Below are 22,500 nucleotides of genomic sequence, written 5' to 3' on the forward strand. Positions count from 1 at the left end.
ACCCGCAACCCGATTCGCATGTGCCAGCTTGCCTTGTTCTATGCCTGCCTTGTTCTATGGAGCTGAGCAGCTTGAGACACGACTTACCTGTTTCCAAAGCGCGAAAACTGAAGGCGCATAAGAGAGCTAGGTTTTATAGACTTCCGGTGCAGCACTCAAACGGATCCCCACAGCATTCTATAGGAAAAATAAATAAAACTATTTGCGCATGCGTTAGGCTAAATGCTCGTTCAAGTTGGACGTGCATGATAATTTTTTTAAAACAAGCTCCGGGGGAAGAAGACAATGGGAGGAGGAGTTAGGCAACCATTTTTTGCTGTGAACGGCAGTTGGTTATTTTGAAAAAAAATGGATAATCCCTGAGGACTGCAGCACAGGGAGAACGATGTGCCCCATAAACGTTTGGCAAGTAACCTACTGAATAATGTTTATTATGTGTCTTAACGGTCCCTTTAATTTGTGACGCTAATATGCAAAATATGCGCCTGAATGCTAAGGTATCAGGTTTTTTGGTTCTAGCATGCAGGGCTCTGTGGCTAAAATCTTTGTCGGCGGACATGACCTCTAAGACAAGGCTGCTGTCTTTGCCTTTTAAGGGCAAGATCCTGTTCGATCCAGGTCTAGACTCTATCATATCCAAGGTTACAGGAGGCAAGGGGGCCTTCCTTCCCCAGGATAAGAAGGCGAAACCTAAAAGTTCTAATTTTTCAGCCTTTTCATGGGGATAAGGTGCAACGCCAACAGCCCACAGTGAAAGCGGACCAAACCAAGTGTCCCTGGAAGCCTGCTCAAGCTTGGAACAAGTCTAAACAGCACAAGAAGCCCGCAGAGACAAAGTCCACATGAAGGGGCGGCCCCCGACTGGTCTGCGGGCCTGGTTGCAGGATGTTCTGGACCCCTGGGTTCTAAAGGTAGTCGCTCAGGGTTACATGATAGGGTTCAAGTCCACTCCGCCCAGGGGCAGATTCTTCTGTCAAACCTGTCTTCAAGGCTGGAAAAGAGAGGCCTTTCTGGGTTGTGTGCGGGATCTCTCTGCTCTAGGGGTTATCGTACCAGTACCCCAGGCAGAAAGGGGTCTAGGGTATTACTCCAATTTGTTCGTAGTCCCAAAGAAGGAAGGCACATTCCGCCCGATTCTTGACCTCAAATATTTAAACAACTTCCTGTCCATTCCATCGTTCAAAATGGAAATGATCAGATCCATTCTGACTCTAGTTCAAGAGGGTCAGCTAATGACCTCTATAGACTTGAAGGATGTCTACCTTCATGTTCCGATTCACAGGGACCATTTCAGATTCCTCAGATTTGCCTTTCTTTATCAGCATTTCCAGTTCGTGGCTCTTTCCTTCGGTCTGGCAACGGGCCGAGGGTCTTCACGAAGGGTCTTCACCTTTTTTACCCTGATATTTCTCCTACTGTTCCTGATTCCCTCGGCAGAATGACTAGGGGATGAGGGAAGTGGGGGAGGTATTTAAGCCTTTGGCTGGGGTGTATTTGCCTCCTCCTGGTGGCCAGGTTCTTAATTCCCAATAGTAATGAATGAAGCTGTGGACTCTTCTCCCCTCGATGGAATTTAAATTATCAGGTAAGCATAATTTTCTTTTTTCTAAATGTTTTATGAATCTAAGGACGATTTAGTAACATTTAAAAAAATTGTTTTGAAAATTTGATATTTTCTTAATGTAGTTTAGTTTTAATATGTACAGTTGTCCTCATAAGTTTACATACCCTGGCAGAATTTATGATTTCTTGGCCATTTTTCAGAGAATATGAATGGTAACACAAAAATTTTTCTTTCACTCATGGTTAGTGTTTGACTGAAGCCATTTATTATCAAACAACTGTGTTTGCTCTTTTTAAATCATAATGACAACAGAAACTACCCAAATGACCCTGATCAAAAGTTTACATACCCTGGTGATTTTGGCCTGATAGCATGCACACAAGTTGGAATAAAGGGGTTTGAATGGCTATTAAAGGTAACCATCCTCACCTGTGATCTGTTTTCTTGTAATTAGTGTGTGTATAAAAGGTCAATGAGTTTCTGGACTCCTGACAGACCCTTGCATCTTTCATCCAGTGCTGCACTGACGTTTCTGGATTCTGAGTCATGGGGAAAGAAAAAGAATTATCAAAGGATCTGTGGGAAAAAGGTAGTTGAACTGTATAAAACAGGAAAGAGATATAAAAAAATATCAAAGGAATTGAGAATGCACATCAGTAGTGTTCAAACTCTAATCAAGAAGTGGAAAATAAGGCGTTCTGTTTGATAACATACTGCATTCATCTTGCCATCAGAGGTGGATCCCCAAAACATCAGCGATCCACCTCTGTGTTTCACAGTAGGGATGGTGTACCTTTTATCATAGGCCTTGTTGACTCCTCTCCAAATGTAGCGTTTATGATTGTGGCCAAAAAGCTCAATTTTGGTCTCATCACTCCAAATGACTTTGTGCCAGAAGGTTTGAGGCTTGTCTCTGTGCTGTTTGGCATATTGTAAGCGGGATACTTTGTAGCATTTGCGTAGTAATGGCTTTCTTCTGACGACTCGACCATGCAGCCCATCTTTCTTCAAGTGCCTTCTTATTGTGCATCTTGAAATATCCACACCACATGTCCTGTATTTCACCTGAAGTTATTTGTGGGTTTGTCTTTGCATCCCGAACAATTTTTTGGCAGTTGTGGCTGAACTTTTAGTTGGTCAACCTGACCATGGTTTGGTTTCAACAGAACCCCTCATTTTCCACTTCTTGATTAGAGTTTGAACACTGCTGATTTGCATTCTCAATTCCTTGGATATCTTTTTATATCCCTTTCCTGTTTTATACAGTTCAACTACCTTTTCCCGCAGATCCTTTGACAATTCTTTTGCTTTCCCCATGACTCAGAATCCAGAATCGTCAGTGCAGCACTGGATGAAAGATGCAAGGGTCTGTCAGAAGTCCAGAAACTCATTGACCTTTTATACACACACAATAATTACAAGCAAACAGATCACAGGTGAGGATGGTTACCTTTAAAGGCACAGTTTACTCGAAAATTTTATCCCCTTTAATTTGTTCCCAATGATCCACTTTACCTGCTGGAGTGTATTAAATTGTTTACAAGTAGATCCTTTACCCTTATATTGGCATTTGAAATAGTTGATTTAGCATGTGGTATCCCCACCTATTCTGAAAGTTTGTGGCTGCAGGTCCCAGCTATAGATGAGCTTTGTAAACACAGCCAGCAGAAGAAATTATACTCCCAGTAGGATATAGCAGAGATAAGGTAATAAAATGTTGATTTTCCATTGTTCTCTCCAAGTACTGGTGATTGTTTTATGGACAGATATAAGATTAAGAAACATGTTTATGTACACAATGTGATACAGTAATGAGATATGATTATACCTACAAGCTCAACCCATTTTATTAGGTTGTGGCTTCAAAACACAAAATCAGAGCTTTAATATTCACAAATAAACCTTAAAAAGCTAATTTTCATACATTTTTTACTCAGCAGTTGGTAAAAAAAAGCAATTGTAAACACATTAAGGGAAAACTATTTTACGGTATACTGTCCCTTTAATAGCCATTCAAACCCCTTTGTGTCAACTTGTGTGCATGTTATCAGGCCAAAATCACCAGGGTATGTAAACTTTTGATCAGGGTCATTTGGGTAGTTTCTGTTGTCATTATGATTTAAAAAGAGTAAACACAGTTGATTGATAATAAATGGCTTCAGCCAAACACTAACCATGAGTGAAAGAAAAGTTTTTGTGTTATCATTCATATTCTCTGAAAAATGGCCAAGAAATTATAAATTCTGCCAGGGTATGTAAACTTATGAGCACAACTGTAAATAACTATGGAAATAAAGAATAAAAACAATTTTTTTTTCTTAAAATAAAAATTCAGGCGTTATAGGGTTAACTAAAGCAGAGGGGAAATAATCAGGTGAGATCATGTTAGTAACCATGGTTACTGATCAGCTGATTATTTCCCCTGTGCTCTAGTTCAGATAGCAAAAAACCTGGCGTCTTTGGGGTACTTGAGGACTGTGGTTGAGAAACACTGAATTAAGAAACTAAGCAAAATTATGGAGATTATACTAAATTTTAATTATTTTGTAATTTTTTATTTCATTTATTAATTTTAATTGATCTATCACTTTCATATTTCTAATTGTAAAATAAATAGAACTCAGTTTAGTAACCATATTTATTAAAAAACAAAACTTTCTACTTGACAGAGTGAGGAAAATGTTTCTGGTGTGACAAGCTTTCGTGAAGTTCTGGAGAAGATGCTGCTTATTGTTGTCCTGCCTGTGAGGAACAGCTTGAGGCGAGAAAATGAACTCTTTTCTTCACATTTGGTATCAAACACATGTGGTCTGCTTGCTAGCATAGTCAGTGAACTTACAGCTTCTGCCTTGGGATCAGAGGTATATATCTGTTAATATTTTCCTAGTTTTATGTTCAGTAGTTTGGATTATGATTGATATATCTAAACTTAATTTGACATTTTGGAGTTTATATATATATATATATATATATATTTTTTTTTAACAGTTTGAAATCATAAGTTGTTTTTGTAATATGTATGCATTAATATCCCCTATTCACATTTTCCAAATGTTTTTTTGATTCTTTCGCAAGTTTTGTATGTGTGTGTGTGTGTGTGTGTGTGTGTGTATATATATATATATATATAAGTCACAGAAATTAGGAGCGCACTCGCCAGGTCTTAAACAAGATATTATTTATTCATACACAGTGACGTTTCGGGGTGGTTAGCCCCGTCCTCAGACCATTACATAAGTTAAGATACAAAGAAAACATTTATACATTACCCTCCACCATCACCACGTACTACCGGAAGTGCCGCCGGCGTCCTGCAGAGCTCAGTGCGCAGGTCCGCTGGTTGCCCTAGCAACCAAAGTACACAACCCTGAAACGGAACAAGAGTGGTTAAATACATAAATACTGCATACCTGCCATAAGAATTATTGTGCTATCTATAGGAGGATTAGTTTAGGCTAATATATAGATACTGCCTTAAGCTATAAACATTAATTCATGTGGGACTATACTAGGGCTAAGACTATAGTGAAGTATCAACGTTATATTTTTATCATTTAGCACTTAAAACATAGACCATAGTTGTATCTAGATCACCTTATAAGAAACAATTCCAATCCAATTGTGTATTTAACCCCTTGGGGGATAAGGTTAAATACACAATTGGATTGGCATTGTTTCTTATAAGGTGATCTAGATACAACTATGGTCTATGTTTTAAGTGCTAAATTATAAAAATATAACGTTGATACTTCTCTATAGTCTTAGCCCTAGTATAGTCCCACATGAATTAATGTTTATAGCTTAAGGGAGTATCTATATATGGAGAGTCGTCTATAGATTAGTTAGAACTAGTTGTATAAAAAGTTGGCAAATGATCCTGGTGATGGTGGAGGGTAATGTATAAATGTTTTCTTTGTATCTTAACTTATGTAATGGTCTGAGGACGGGGCTAACCACCCCGAAACATCACTGTGTATGAATAAATAATATCTTGTTTAAGACCCGGCGAGTGCGTTCCAGGCAGGAGATAAAGATAAAAAACAACTTTATTCCAAAAAGTATAAAAAGGACACAGAACGATGTCCTACAAAACAAGCCAGCAGTGACTCTAACAATCAGGTTGGTGAGCTGATCCTCATGCAGACATGTTTTGTGCGTTTGCGCACTTGTTCACTGCTTACCTGAGGATCAGCGCAGCCATCTATTTAAAGCTAAACTAGCAATCAAGATTATAGTAATCTAAACCTGATTGGATACCTGTCTCCACATGACTGACTAGAATTATCCAATATGTAGCACAGGCTAATAAAAGCACACGTGAGATAATTCTAAATGTAAAAATGTATATGACAAAAGACAATTGGATATATCACCTATTTACATTTAAATGCTCTAATCAAAATTAGTAAGAGTAAATTATATAGGCATATTTTATGATGGCTTTTCAAACAAAGATCACTAAAGAGGGAAAAGGAAATACTAAGTTACAATATGGATGATGACAGTAATGTTTTAAACCTGCAGCATAGTTTGATAGTCCAAACTTAAGCAATATTTAAGTAAAAGTATCTAGATCACGTGTAATATTTAATCCTTCAGGTTCACTAGTTTGTAGTGTGAACATCCAAAAAATTTCCTTTTTGTTTAGTAATGTTTCTCTATTAACTCCTCTTCTCCATTTAGTTATGTGGTCAATGCCCTGTATTTTTAAAGATGAAATATCCGAGTTTTGATATATTTTGAAATGTCGATATAGGGGTGTCACTATCCTCATCTTCAATTGACCTAAGATGTTGCAAAAACCTGTCTTTGAGGGACCTTTTAGTTTTGCCTGTGTATTGTAATTTACAAATATCACAGGTAAGTAGATAAACAACGTGAGTTGTCGCACAGTTGATAAAGTACCTGATAGCATATTCTGTGTTCGTTGTACTGGAAAGAAATTTGTTACCCTCACTTATAAAATTGCACGTTTTGCAGATGGGTCGTCTGCATTTAAAACATCCCTGTCTTTGTTTAAGCCAGCACTTATTAACTTTAGGTTTGATATCAGAAGGGGATAAATGATTGGCTAGGGTTTTAGCTCTCTTGGGAATGAAATTACATCCAGATTTTAAGATTTCTTTTATAATAGGGTCAGAATATAAAATAGGAAGAGAATCTCTGATTATTGCACATATTTTAGTGTATTCAACACTATAAGTGGTAATAAATTTAATTTTGTTGGTTTCGTCTTTTTTAGATTTTAGTTTGTTGGATTTATATTGAAGCAATTTTTCTCTAGGAATTTGATCAACACTTTCTTTGGCTTTAGATAAAAGACTTTCATGATAGCCTCTCTGTCTGAACTTATCTGTGGCCTCACTAGTCTGTTTATGGTATTCTTTTTCTGTAGTACAATTCCTCTTAATACAAATGTATTCCCCTTTAGGTATACCTCTTAATATATGTCGGGGATGACATGATTCAAATTTCAATAATGTATTGCCTGCTGTTTCTTTTCTGTACATTTTCGTCTCAATGCATGATCCAATTTCTCCACCCTGAACAGTGAGATCCAGAAAATTCACACTGCTTTCACTGTGAGTACCAGTGAGCTCTATACCTTGATGATTACAATTAAGATACTTGCAAAAAAGATCTGCTTTGGTTTCATCACATTCCAGGATAAAAAACAGATTGTCAGGGGGGCGGAGCAAGTCGCCGAGCTGGCAAGTCGCATCTATAGGGAGCTCTACAATGGATTATAACTCTCAGTAATTTTATCTAATTCTGGCTCACTTTTAAGAGAAAATACTGGCTCATAAGGATATAGAGATGAGTTCTGACCCTTGAAGTAGTGGTTAAAAAACCTTGGAAGTGGGACTTTAGCCTCTACCACCTAATTACGCTACAAGGACAACTGCAGCTTATAGAGTACAATAGCTATCAGGCATCGGAACCAACAGGGTGTTCACTTTACAACGTGCATTAAAGGACAATGTCTACAAAACAGCTGGAAGAAGAGATGTCTGAGCAATGGGAGTGTCACTTCTCTGAAATATTAGTACTAGTTTCAAGATGGCTCTCACAATCGACGGCGCAACTTGCAAACCAAGATGGCGACGTACCGCTACTATGCGCTGTTACACCTATGAAGCCTGACTGCTCGATGATAGACACTAAGGCCTTGATGAGCTGTGCAGCCAGTGTGGAGATCCGGAATCCACCCGAGTTATATCCGCTTCAGCCAAAACAATTGCCCAGGCTAGACTATTCTTCAATAGCTACGCAATCAAGCTCTGGGACTGGGAGCCGGCATACCGCGAGTGCTGCAATGTTAGAGCAGATGCAGGAGAAACAGACCGTTGCGGTGATTATCAGAGAGTCCTCCAGAGGAGACCACCTACCTGCGGTTGACTATGAGGTGAAGGGCAACAGGTCTGCATCGTTAACCACAGTGAATACACCCTTGATACTGTCCATACTTAATAACTTACAATGTGATGGTAAGCTTGGTAGCGACTTCCTCTCTACGGCCTCCTTCATATACACAGCATTCCACGTTGTCCCGGCAGCGGAGAAGGGAGCTATGGAGGGACTATTATTCTCGGACACTGAGCCAGTGTTTCCTAGAGGCATCGGCTGAAGGACTCGTGCTATAGCTCCCTACAACCATTATGTTTTGTATGGGTTTACTCACTGATTTGGAGAATTGATTTGTTAACCCTTTAAAGTGTTCACTTCTATATTTTTTGACTCCTTAGCTTGTTTATAGTATATACTAATGCCCTGGTTGTGGTAATTTCTATACTTCAGAGAGCCAGATGCGTTAAGATGTATTTTAGCCCAAGTTTGGCCATCGCATTAGTGCTTATTGCAGGGGATATTTTTACAGCTGCAGAGACATTTTATGTACTGGATCCATATAACGTTATGCTTGCCTGTGTCTGAACAGTGAGCCTTGCCTTCTCTAGTGATTGCCCTCAATCTGTTGCCTACGCACCCTTAACGTCCACAGAACTGTGTATGTCCACTCATTATCATAAATCAAATATGCAGACTTTTAAGTATATCATAAGCCACAAGATACTGCTTAGTTCTCCCAGGTTGTGCCATATCTACAGCTTAACCTTGCCTATATATCATATTTCAAATAGTTTAAAACTATATACAATAATTGCTTTACATGTTTAAACGGTGGCAGGAATTTTTGCAGAATATTTATTGATGTTGTTTTTTAATGTTAACTGACTTAGGCTAGAGGGATGGGATTTTATAAGCTACGCTACTTATTTTAGGTGCTCCAATGCCTCTTGCCACTTATTGAAAATTTTATGTAGAAGCTTGACAGCCTTTTCTCAATCCTAATGTCCTACAAAACTGTCCCTGTGAGGCCTGTGTCCCCTCCTTTCTACTAAATCCCCTCTGTTTGAATCGGTCTCTAGTCGCTGGGTATAGGGCCCATGCCCAGCTGGCGGGGACAGACTAAGTGAGATGCTCCCCCTATGTAACAAATGCTCTGATTATATGTGTTTTAACTCTACAGAGGATGATGTGTATTTCTGAGCCACATATAAGTGTATTTCTAAGCCTGATATAGTGTGGCAGCAATTGCACTTTGGGTTGGAGCTCTCATGGGCACCCCCGTAGGAAATTAGACTATTTAAGATTAATCCTGATCTCCCCACTTGCTCATAGGTTATTCTCACCATGTTCACCTCCCTTCAATTTCACTATTATCTCAGCCCATATGTTGAACTACTATCTATATAAGTTTCCATGTTTACTTAAAGAAGGTTAGACTACCACCTTTCTAGCTAAGTCTCCACTTCAAAGAAGATTTTTCTGCATTACACTTACTCTCAGAATCTAGATATAACCTCTAATTGGAGCGTGCTGCTGCCAGCGGCCGGGGCAGCTTGACGCCCATACTATACTTGTGTATGGTTCTGGGGAAGTATTTTAGACTTAGCCTTACAACATGATGAAAATTAACCTGTACAAGCGATGTTCCTATCCTATCCTAGGGCTCTTAGCATCTTGTTCAACACTTTGAATAGGGCTGTTGGGCAGATGCGGCAAGTGCATATGGTTTCCATTCCAACCCATACCATATCTAGCGTGCTGGCATCTGATCAGTTTCCATTTTTCTCGGCAAGCTGTTGGCCTCATATGCCACCCATTTCTGTCTAACATCTCCTCAGGGTCTCATATACCCATGTACTACAATATAATATAGTATTGCCCCGCTTAGCTATAGCCTGCTTATTCAATTCATATAACCTACTACGTATATATACTCACCTTCCCCCCAATCTCTAATGTGTCCCCTTTTTAAGGAGAACTAAATACGCGGCTTTTCTTGCCTATGCCGCAACCCTTATGATAACTTTCAACATTACTTACAAATTGAACATGCTATGATAACTTTCTTTCCCATCTTGAGTTAATATTTCAGTTAGGTCCAATAGTGACCTATTGAGTTACAAGAAAAATGTTTTAAGTTTATTTGTTATGCTTGATATAAAGTGTTATAAAAATGAGGTTTATCATTTGCGATCCATAAGCTGTCTCCTAGGTTTGAAACCACCTTCTTTTACCCATATATTTTGGTTTCTGTTAGAAGGTCCAAGAGAGGCCTACCGTATCATTTAGAGGGTCCCTAGGCGACAGGCATTTCTTTTACATAATGTTCACATGGTACATATATTATTAGCTGCATGGTTTTTGTAATCCCTTTTTTTTTCAAGGTTAGTACCCTTTGTATACCTGATATTTTATCTCATGTGCTGTAAGAATCTATTTATGCAATGTTGTATGCCTTTAAATGAACCTCAAATAAAAATTATTAAAAAAAAACCAAACAGATTGTCTATGTAGCAATAATACAAGATTATCACATCTTTAAATGGATTCTCATCGCCAAAGACGTGGGACAGCTCCCACCAACCCATATATAGGTTGGCATAGGAGGGGGCAAATTTAGCCCCCATAGCTGTCCCACGTCTTTGGAGATAGTAATCCGTCTGAAACATGAAAAAATTATGGGTTAACAGATACTCAATAGCATTCAGTAAGAAAATTTTAGTAGCTTCCTCAAATTCACAGGCAGAGTTAATAAAAAAATTCTATAGCAGTGAGACCCTTGGAATGTTCAATGAACGTGTATAGAGATGTAGCGTCTATCACCATTAAAGGAATACTAACTTTTACTAAATTTAGTATAAAAAACCCCACATATAATTAGTAAGATGTATAAAGTAAAACTTACTGACCTACAAATGTTGAAAAACGAAGCAGCATAACGTTAGAAAAAGCATCTTTATTTTTGGATTATTACATCATAATATCCAGCCCCCAATTTTCGGCACTACCTGTTTTAAAACTATAACCAATCATATTTGGTGTTTTTGCATATCATTATCAGACTAAATAGTTCTCATTCGCATGGGCACAAAATCGCCTCAAATAGCGCATGCGCATTATCAACTATTGAAGCCGAAATTGCCCTTAGCTAGATTGTAATCACCTTGCGCTTTTTAGACCAAAATCTATGCAATTGGTTCTCCAGGCTTTCTATGTACAATAGAAACACTATTAGCCTGCACGACCTGATCTTCAAAGCACTGCTGGATCTTATGATGTACGATCAATAGAGCAGGTCTTCTATGTTCCAGGCAGTCTTTAATGGAGTGACATTTGCGGTGACGATGTGCAATCTTGCAAATGCGCAGAGAGAATTTTAGGCGCCATATTTCAACTGCAGTTGACAGCCAGGATTGGAGAGGAGCAAAGTATACTCACGGAGTGGGTTTGGAAAAAAGTTAATTTATTAAAGAAGATTATGGCGATATCGTAAAAATCTCATAATGAGATCCTATTGAAAACATGCTTATTTTGGGTAGTTAGTTCGTAACAAGCATCATTAAATTTTGCTTACAGTGTCCCTTTAACCTATAGTTTGGTTTCCATTCAATTTTGGCAATTTTGTTGACAAATGAAGTAGTCTCTTGTATATAATGGTTTGTAGTATAGAGGCGCAGGTGTTTTCTTGATTATGCTCCAAAATTGCCTGAGAATGAGAGGACTTTATTTCTGTGTGTGTAGATCAACACCATATAATTGTGTAGTATACTTACTCTGAAAAATTCAGAGTCCAGCTTCTTCTTTATAAGTTAGTCTGAATGATAAGGTATTCCCCCAATCCACTGTAACTGTGGATACAAAGTGTCGTACTTCAAAAAGCAGTATGTAACTGATACAAAATGTGCAGTATACTTACTCCGATAAAATAGGAATCCGGCTCCCTATACAGCACTCCCGCTGGTGTGGTTGGTACAAATCCAAAAAGGCAGCAAGCAAAAGTTTCGTAAAAATACAAATTTATTTTAAAATGTCACTATGGACAAAAAAGATAAAAGCTCATATGAAGAGGCTCTACGCGTTTCAACGATGTCTCGTCTTTTTCAAGAGCTGTAAACAGGTAAAGTGCTGCCTTTGGATTAACACAGGTGTTTTTATACAGGAGTAATTGGTGTTCCTTTTCCGGTCTAACCGGAGCCAGACTTACAAAACAATTTTTCAAGATTTACTTAAGATGTCAATATTGTCAGCCGATTTCTAATTAGACCATTATTAATGTGCAAAATTTGCAAAGATCTATTTAATAATTGTATAAATCGGATGGCGATATTTGCAGATTTTCACTTTGTTCCTAGGACCAATCAAAGTCAGTTAGACAAAAGTTCCCTTTCGAGTACATATTGGACATAAGTTCTAAATCAGGTCCGCTTCTACCTTTAGATTTACATAGATGTTTTTATACAGAGGTTATTATTATTCCTTTTCCGGTCTAACCAGAGTCGGACTTACAATAAATATACAAGATTATCAATATTGTCAGCCGATTCATGTTTGGATCGTGGTTAGTGTGCAAAATTGCAAGGATCTAGTTATACTTGTATAAATCGGATGGCAATATTCGAAAATTTTGTTTACCTTATTCTTAGAACCAATCAAAATCGGTTAAACAAAAGTTCCCTTTCGAGTTCATGTAGGACATTAGTTCTAAATCAAGTCCGCTTCTGTGTTATGATCATGTGTTCGGTAAGAGGACCAATCCTGGGTGTTTTGTTTCCATTTGGTTTTCATTCCGATGTGAAGGGATTTTCATCCGATGTGAAAAAGGGAGTCTTTATCAATTTGTCCAATGTTATAAAGAGTCCAATATTGGGTTACAATCTGAAAATAATAGTGCAGATCACTAAGGGTTCAGTTAAATAAATAAGCCAAACATAACTTTCTAAAACTGAAGCATACTAAAATAAAATAAAGTAAAATAAAGTGATCCATTTGAGGATTACTTCCTTGCAATACTTTCTTTAGCCAAAAAAATTCTATCCATACAGTATTAGAACTTTATAATTAGCAATAAATAAAAAAATAAATAAAATGAAAATATGGAAAATAAGAATGTAAACTGTTTCTAAAATAGAATAATACTATAGTGTTAATATGAATGCAAAAATATAAATAATCAGATAATGTATTTATTATATATGGAAATCCTATCCTGTTATGTTATTAGATAAAGGCTGCTACTCTTATGTCCTTGTTCAGTCCATAGTGGCCATAGGTCTTTAGTGTATGTATCCACCAAAGTTCTCTCTTGTTTAATGATTTATCCATCTCTCCTCCTCTCCAATGTTAGAGAAACCTTTTCAATACCTATCCAGAGTAGATTATTTTTGTTTTTATAGCATTGACAGTTGTTAAAATGAAAACAAAACACCCAGGATTGGTCCTCTTACCGAACACATGATCATAAAACAGAAGCGGACTTGATTTAGAACTAATGTCCTACATGAACTCGAAAGGGAACTTTTGTTTAACCGATTTTGATTGGTTCTAAGAATAAGGTAAAATTTTTTTTGAATATTGCCATCCGATTTATACAAGTATAACTAGATCCTTGCAATTTTGCACACTAACCATGATCCAAACATGAATCGGCTGACAATATTGATAATCTTGTATATTTATTGTAAGTCCGGTTCTGGTTAGACCGGAAAAGGAATAATAATAACCTCTGTATAAAAACATCTATGTAAATCTAAAGGTAGAAGCGGACCTGATTTAGAACTTATGTCCAATATGTACTCGAAAGGGAACTTTTGTCTAACTGATTGGTCCTAGGAACAAAGTGAAAATCTGCAAATATCGCCATCCGATTTATACAATTATTAAATAGATCTTTGCAAATTTTGCACATTAATAATGGTCTAATTAGAAATCGGCTGACAATATTGACATCTTAAGTAAATCTTGAAAAATTGTTTTGTAAGTCTGGCTCCGGTTAGACCGGAAAAGGAACACCAATTACTCCTGTATAAAAACACCTGTGTTAATCCAAAGGCAGCACTTTACCTGTTTACAGCTCTTGAGAAAGACGAGACATCGTTGAAACGCGTAGAGCCTCTTAATATGAGCTTTTATCTTTTTTGTCCATAGTGACATTTTAAAATAAATTTGTATTTTTACGAAACTTTTGCTTGCTGCCTTTTTGGATTTGTACCAACCACACCAGCGGGAGTGCTGTATAGGGAGCCGGATTCCGATTTTATCGGAGTAAGTATACTGCACATTTTGTATCAGTTACATACTGCTTTTTGAAGTATGACACTTTGTATCCACAGTTACAGTGGATTGGGGGAATACCTTATCATTCAGACTAACTTATAAAGAAGAAGCTGGACTCTGAATTTTTCAGAGTAAGTATACTGCACAATTATATGGTGTTGATCTACACACACAGAAATAAAGTCCTCTCATTCTCAGGCAATTTTGGAGCATAATCAAGAAAACACCTGCGCCTCTATACTACAAACCATTTCAATTACCACAGTCTCATTTTGGGAGAGACTGATAGACGGCGGCGGTGCAAACAGAGGGGAGTATTTAACCTTGTACATAGATATTGTTTGTTAACATCTTGCATACCTTGTACTTCTGTATTGTCTCTTGTATATAACTGGGTAATTTACATACAAAAGGCTGTAAGAAAGTGTCAACAAGTTCGGAGAGAGCTTCGTTTAGAGACCCTATACCCGCAATGATCGGTCTGCCGGGAGGAGATAGGGGATTTTTGTGCAGTTTAGGGTATAGATGGAAAATTGGTGTGACAGGATGTGATACTAACAGTTTTTCCTCAACTGATTGTGAAATGATATTGTTGTTGCGAGCATACTTGATAATGTTAGTGATTTCCTTTTGAAATTTATTAGTGGGATTCTCTTTTAGTTTTAAATATACATCTTTTTGACCTAACTGTTTTTTTGCCTCTGCAATATAGTCAGTTCTATTAAGAACAACTACATTTCCGCCCTTATCGGATGGTCTGATTACAATGTTATCTTTCTGAGAAAGTTCCCTAAGGGCTAATTTCTCTTTATATGTTAGATTAGTATGTCTTTGCTTGTCTTTTTTCTGACACTTTTTTGTCTAAATGTCGTAGTTTGATTTCTACCGTTTTTGGAAAATATCAATCACTTTTGATCGTGTTTTAAAGGGATAAAATGTACTTTTATTTTTTATATGTTTTAAGGAAATAATACTCTCCTGTATGCAATCAGAGTATTTAATTCAGATAAATTGAGATCAGATACAGGTCCTATATCGTGTATTGCAGCATCATAGTCTATATCTAGGTCTGGTTCATTTTGTGCCTCCCCATCCTTTCTGAAAAAAATGCTTTTGTAGAGTAATTTTTCTGGCAAATCTATTTATGTCTAAGACAGTCTCAAAGACATTGAAATGATTGGAAGGCACAAAATTGAGACGTTTAGACAGCAAATCTACCTGTACAGAAGTTAAATTTTCTGAAGACAAATTAACAACAGGAGCGAGCTGCACTTAGTCTTATGGCGCGGTCGGGCCGGCAATTTCTATTATAAAGTTCTTAATGTATATTGCATATATTAGCCATGAGTCAGGTCTGTTAATATTTCCCTTTGCAGTCACACAGTTTCAGAATGGAAATTATGTTTATGGGAGAATTTAGGTATTTATTTTCTTACCTGGGGTTCCGGTTAGCTGTTAACATGGAGTCTGTTTTTAAAAAATTTGTGGGCAAATTAGGCTTGTGATGACGCAAATTGTATAATTTTATTGCGTCATTTTTGGTGCAAATTTGCGCCTGCTGTGAAGCGAGTTGCGTCATTTTATTGCCTCATTTTTGGAGAGAGGATGTGACGCGACTTGCGTCATTTTTGGCGCAAAGTCGCGTCTGTTAGTTGCATCTTTTCAGTCCGTCGTTCTTGGCATCAAAATTTGTTAAATTAAGCCCCTCCCTCTAATGCTCACTGCTCTGATTATATTATAGAGAGCTATGATGCTTGCTTTTGATTTTACTTTTTGTATAAGAATTTTATCATAAGCATTTTTTCCCATTCCTGAAATTGCTATATTGAGGAAATTGGATATTTATTTCCTAAGATATGGTGAGTCCACAACGTCATCAATTACTAGTGGTACTATTACTCCTGGCCAGCAGGAGGAGGCAAAGGGCACCACAGCAAAGCTGTTAAGTGTCACTCCCCTTCCCACAAACCCCAGTCATTCTCTTTGCCTCTGTCAATGGAGGAGGTGAAGTTTTGGTGTCTGAAGAAAATTTGATTTCTTTTGCTACAAGCAAGATTTTTTGGGTCTAGCCGTAGTCCACGTTAATCTCTTCAGTAGGTTAGTGGTGACTTTAAAGTAGTTAGGAACTTGTAAGGTGGGCCTTGCTGCGTTTTCCTAACATATTTGCTGCCCATGGTATAGAAAGCCAGAGTAAGTTTACTCTTTCTTTTTTCACAGGTCTCTGTGAGTGGTGTCCTCTCACACCGTGTGAGCTGTCTACCTGCTAGACAGTCGACATTGCAGGTAAGTGCTGTTTATCTTCCAGGTTGGGAGATTGGCACTGAAGGGGTTAATAGAAGGCCCTCTGCAATATTTCCTGGGACTAAATCCGGAGTAGGGGATTACCTTAAGGCAGGGTGAAGGGGCTTGTGTGTATGTGATAGAGACAAGGGGTTAATCACCTTTTATTATTGGACGGAGTTAAGCTCTTATTATGTGTGAGAGAGCACTTAAGAGTACAGTTCTTGTCTGTTTCCATGTGTGGCTTGCTGGTTGCATGTTTAACAGGAACAGATTTTAGTTTGCCTGAGAGCTGGAGTCTGCTTGGAGAAAACCGCTGCATAGCAGTTTTTATTCGATCGTCAGAGCTATATATATTTTTCCTGACGAAGTTAGCTTTTTCTCTGTCGGCTTGAGCGTGTGATTTTCTTAATGGTGCTGTTTCGCTCAGCTGATCATGTGGCCGCCTATCCCGCTCTGTGTTTGTCGGAGTGGTGTCGGATAGATTGCAACAGCTTCTCTTAGGGGCAAACGCTAGTGATTATTTTCGTTTGAGGCAGGTAGGCACCTCAGTAAATTCTGAGGTGCAGTGTGCACCTATGTTTATGAGTAAAGGAAAATTGAAATAAGAATTTTCGTTTCCTTGCCAAAACGCAATTCAGATATTTAAAGTGACAGTACAGGTCATGTTTTTTCTTTTAACTTTTATTGTTGAAATGATTATTCTTGATCATGGAACAGGACTCTGTTCCTATGGCCAACTGTCTTCTCTGTCTAGAGCAGTGATTTTTAACCTTTTTTTTGCAGTGGCACACTTTTTTACATTAAAAAATCCTGTGGCACACCACCATCCCAAAATTTTAAAAAAATCACACATTGTAGCCTAATACAGCATATATATATATATATATACATATACACACAAACACACACATACTGTATGTATTGTGCTGTTATGCCATGCCTCCTACAAACTACCCCTGCACTGGTTGTAAAAAAAACAAGCAAAGTTTAAAAAATATGTCACACTGTTGTCAGTCTGCCGTGGCACACCTGAGGATCTCTCACGGCACACTGGTTGAAAAACACTGGTCTAGAGAACCAGATGTGGTTCTATGCTATTTTTGTACCTCATGTTTGCATTAAATGTGAAAGATTTTTATTTCTTATGAGCCTTATGTCTCTCAGGATGAGGCTGTTTAGGCAATGCCACAGCTTTCTCCTCAAATGTCCCAAGCCTCAGTCTATGGCGTCGCATACCGTGCCCTGTAGTTCCTTTCAGTCTCCTGACGGAGCTTGTTTTCCTGCAGATCTTGTTGCCCAGGTATCTTCGGCGATATCTGTGGCATTATCTGCCTTTCCTATACTAAGGGAATTCGCAAGAGGAACTCCTTCGGCCTCTCACAATCCACCCTATTCCTTACCCACCGCGATGGACACTCGATTGATCTGGTATTCTCCTATCTCTGCTCTCTCTCTAATGTTGCATGTCGCCCATTTCCCATCTCAGACCACCATCTGCTCACCTTTAATCCTAATATAGATACTAAACCTACTTCCCCCCTCTCACCCCCGCACCAGCAGAAATCTGCACACTGTGGATGCTCTCCAATCTTATTCAACTACGCCTCCCCCACACTTCCACGATATCCTGCCCTGACCTTGCTATAACCCACTATAACAATACTCTCTCCGCTGCACTTGACACTCTCGCTCCACCCCAACCTCGCAAAGCCCCACGTCGTCAGCTCCAACCCTGGCACTCCCAACAAACTTGTCACCTACAAAAATGCTCCCGCACTGCTGAGCGTGACTGGAGGAAATCCCGCTCTGAACATGATTTTATGCACTATAAGTTCATTCTCTACTCTTACACCTCTGCCCTTCGCTTAGCTAAGCAAACCTACTTCTCCTCTCTTATATCCACTCACTCCTCAAACCCTAAAAGACTCTTCTCTATTTTCAACTCTCTCCTCTACCCACCTGCACCACCCCCCTCATCTGCATTCAGTGCTCAAAACCTCGCTGACTATTTTCTCAATAAAACACTTGCAATCCGAGGAAACATCCCAACACAAACCTGCAATCTCCCAACTCCGCTCCCAGTCACCCCCTCTGCCACTCTCTGCACCCTCCTCCCAACCACTGAGAGTGAAGTGGCTTCCCTTTTGTCTTCCTTACACCTCACTACCTGCCCACTTGACCCTATTCCTTCACATCTAATCCCTACTCTGTTTACCACCCTCACTCCGGCTCTTACATATTTAACCTATCCCTTTCTACCGGCTCATTCCCTGCCTCCTTCAAACATGCAAAGGTCACCCCCATCCTCAAAAAACCCTCCCTCGACCCTAACTCCCCTGCAAACTACCGCCCCATATCACTGCTCCCACTAGCTTCAAAACTCCTTGAAAAACTAGTTTTCAATCGCCTAACCCACTTCCTGTCCTCGAACTCATTGCTCAACCCCCTGCAATCTGGCTTCCGTCCCCAACACTCAACTGAAACTGCCCTCACCAAGGTTACTAACGATCTCCTTTCTGCTAAAAACAAAGGCTACTACTCTATACTCATCTTACTTGATCTATCTGCTGCCTTTGACACTTTTGACCATCCCCTTCACCTACGGTCTCTCAGTTCTCTTGGTCTCTGTGACACTGCCCTCTCCTGGATTCACTCTTATCTCTCTAACAGATCCTTCTCAGTCTCTTTTGCTGGTGACGACTTCTCTCTATTGTTCCTGTCTGTTGGAGTACCTCAAGGCTCTGTCCTGGGTCCTCTACTCTTCTCTATCTACACTTCTTCACTGGGTAAACTTATCAACAGCTATGGCTTCAGCTATCACCTCTATGCTGATGATACCCAGATCTACCTTTCCACCCCTGCACTCTCTCCTGTCAACTCTCACATCAGCGACTGCTTATCTGGCATTTCCTCCTGGATGGCCTCTCACCACCTAAAAATAAATATGTCCAAGACCGAACTACTTCTAATTCCCCCCCTCTAGCTCCACTCCAGTCTCTAATTTTCTATCACTGTTGGCGGCACCACTATCTCCCCATCACCCCAAGTCCGCTGCCTCGGAGTCACGCTTGACTCAAATCTGTCCTTCATTCCCCACATCCAACTGCTCTCTTCATCCTGCCGCAACCACCTACGCAATATCTCCAAAATTCGTCCGTTTCTGACTGCTGAAACTACCAAACAGCTCATGTACTCCCTGGTAATTTCCTGACTTGACTACTGTAACAACTTACTAACTGGCCTCCCTTTCTCCCGCCTCTCTCCCCTCCAATCCGTCCTAAATGCATCTGCCAGACTAATCCACCTTTCTCGACGCTCTGTTTCTGCTGCGCCTCTCTGTGAGTCCCTTCACTGGCTTCCCATTCACAACAGAGTTAAATTCAAAATTCTGCTGCTTCTTGCGTCCTCTACCATCACCTCCTCTCATTCTAGACTACAGGACTTCTCTCGTGCGGCACCAACCCTCTGGAACGCACTTCCTCGAGATGTCAGACTTTCCCCTAACCTCTCCTCCTTTAAACGTTCCCTAAAGACCTTTCTGTTCAGGGAAGCTTATCACCCCACTTAACAAACTAACTTCAATTAACTAACAGTTGCCCTCTATCTCCTCACTAATATCATTCTCACCTCTGCAGTCCCCACCTCCTGTTTCCAATCCTCCTACCCATCTAGATTGTAAGTTCCCACGGGAACAGGGCCCTCAATTCCCCCTGTATTTGTCTGTAAAATGTTGTGTCTTATCGTATTGTTTCTCCACTGTACTGTTAACCTTGTACCCATGGGCAGCGCTGCGGAATCTGTCGGCGCTTTATAAATAAATAATAATTAGGGATTTGGATAGTAAGGTTCCTGCTCTGCCTGCTGCTACCCAGGTTGATCTACCTCATAAGGTATGAGGAGGATAGGTCGGTAGCTTTTGAGGGTGAAATCTTAGATTCAGACAATATAATTCCTTCATCTGATGCTGAAGCTGTATCCTTCAGATTTAAGCCTGAACACCTTCGTATATTTTTATGGGAGGTTTTGGCTTTTTCGGACGACACTGATACTCCTATCATTGTCAACCCCAAGACATCTAGTAAATTTAATAAATACTACGATGTTCCTTCCTCTGTGGAGGTGTTTCCTGTTTCAGGCCGTGCAACTGAGATCTTTGCCCAGGAATGGGAGATATCCTTTTCCCCGTCTCCTTTCTTTAAAAAGAACGGTGCCTAAAGTAGAAGGGACCATTTCTACTCTGGCTAAGAGAACTTCTATTTTTATAGAGGATAGCTGTTCTTTTCAGGATTCAATGGCTTATTTGGAGAAGATGTATATTCATCAAGGTCTTCTATAGCAACCTGTGGTTTGTATTGCCACTGTGTCAAGTGCGGAATCTTCTTGGTTCGAACAGACTCCTATGGAGGAGATCTAAGACAGGATTAAGGCTCTCAAGCCAATTCTTTTATTTCTGATGCTACCATTCAGGTTGTTATTCTGGGGCCAAGATATCTGGCTTTTGATTTGCTATCCTGCTGGACGTTGTGGCTAATCTCTTGGTCAGCTTGTGTTACCTCCAAGTCCAAGCTTCTGGCACTTCCTTACAAGGGTAAGACCTTTTTTCTGACCTGGTCTGGCAGAAATTATTTCTGATATCACAGGTGGAAAAGGGTCCTTTCTACCACAAGACAAGAAGAGCAGATGTAAAGGTCAAGTGGAATTGGATTAAGTGGGGGGCAGATTTTCTCAGTATTATCAATCATAGATACGAGATGTCCAAAATCCTAATGGGCTGTGGACATAGTATCTCAGGGTTACAGACTTGTATTCAAGACCTTTCCTCTCAGGGGTAGGTTCCCCCTCTCAAGATTATCTGCAGACTAGATAAAAAGAGAGGCATTCTTGAAATGTGTTCAGGATCTCTCCTCCCTGGGAGTGATAGTTCCAGTGCCTGTAAAGGAACAGGACCTAGGTTTCTATTCAAATCTATCTGTGGTTCCCAAAAAAGAGGGAACTTTACGACCTATTCTAGACTTGAAGTGTCTAAGTACCGTCCTTCAAAATGGAAACTATCGTTCCATTCTTCCTTTAGTCCAGGAGGGTTAGTTCATGATGGCCTCAGACCTGAAGGATGCATATTTTCATGTTCCCTTTCACAGTGATATTTTCAAGTTTCTGAGATTCACCTTTCTAGACAAACATTTTCAGTTTTTGGCTTTTCCGTTTGGCCTTGCCCCAGAATTTTCTCAAAGTTTCTGGGGGCTCTCTTGGCAGTGATCAGGTCTTGGGGCATAGCAGTAGCGCCCTACCTGGGTGACATATGGGTCCAGACGCCACATTTTTAACAAGCAAACTCTCAGAGTTTCCTTGTTCTAGCTACAAGGGTAGTTTTCTTAGGGACCATAATAGATTCCCTATCTATGAAGATTTTTCTGACAGAGGTCAGAATATCCAAAATTCTTTCCTCTTGCCTCTCTCTGCAGTCTACTGTTCGGCCATCAGTGGCTCTATGTATGGAGGTAATTGGTCTTATGGTCGCTTCCATGGACATCATTCCCTTTGTTCTATTCCATTTGAGAGCTCTGCAGTTTTGCATGCTCAGTCAATGGATTAGGAGACCATTCGGATCTATCTCAGAGGTTAGATCTAGATCAGTCAACAAGAGACTTTCTCCCGTGGTGGCTTTCTCAGGAGCATCTGTCTCAGGGCACATGCTTCTGTAGACCTTCCTGGGCGATTGTGACTTCGGACGCCAGCCTGCTGGGTTGGGGAGCAGTTTGGGACTCATTAAAGGCGCAAGAGTCTGCTCTCCCCATCAACATCTTGGAGTTGAGAGCGATTTACAAAGCTTTGATGGCTTGGCCTCAGTTGTCCTTAGCCCTGTTTATCAGGTTCCAGTCAGACTATGTCACCTCTTTGGCTTACATCAACCATCAGGGAGGAACTCAAAATTCCTTAGCCATGGTAGGTTGCTCTCAATTGTGGTCTATCTGCCATTCACATTCCAGGAGTGGACATCTGGGAAGCGGACTTCCTGAGCAGACAGACTTTTC

At 39.6% G+C, this 22,500-nt stretch overlaps 1 protein-coding gene across 1 annotated transcript in view; it reads left to right on the forward strand.

Moving 5' to 3' along the window:
* Window positions 1-22,500, forward strand: part of MYCBP2 (MYC binding protein 2) — a gene marked incomplete in the record, with an annotated part of 1,460,675 nt that overhangs the window by 755,187 nt on the left and 682,988 nt on the right. Inside the window, 1 exon segment of the mRNA XM_053707907.1 lies at window positions 4,234-4,425. Within this exon segment, the coding sequence (XP_053563882.1) occupies window positions 4,234-4,425 (192 nt within the window).

The sequence above is a fragment of the Bombina bombina genome, chromosome 3, assembly GCF_027579735.1.
Source record: "Bombina bombina isolate aBomBom1 chromosome 3, aBomBom1.pri, whole genome shotgun sequence".
Taxonomy (NCBI): Eukaryota; Metazoa; Chordata; class Amphibia; order Anura; family Bombinatoridae; genus Bombina; species Bombina bombina.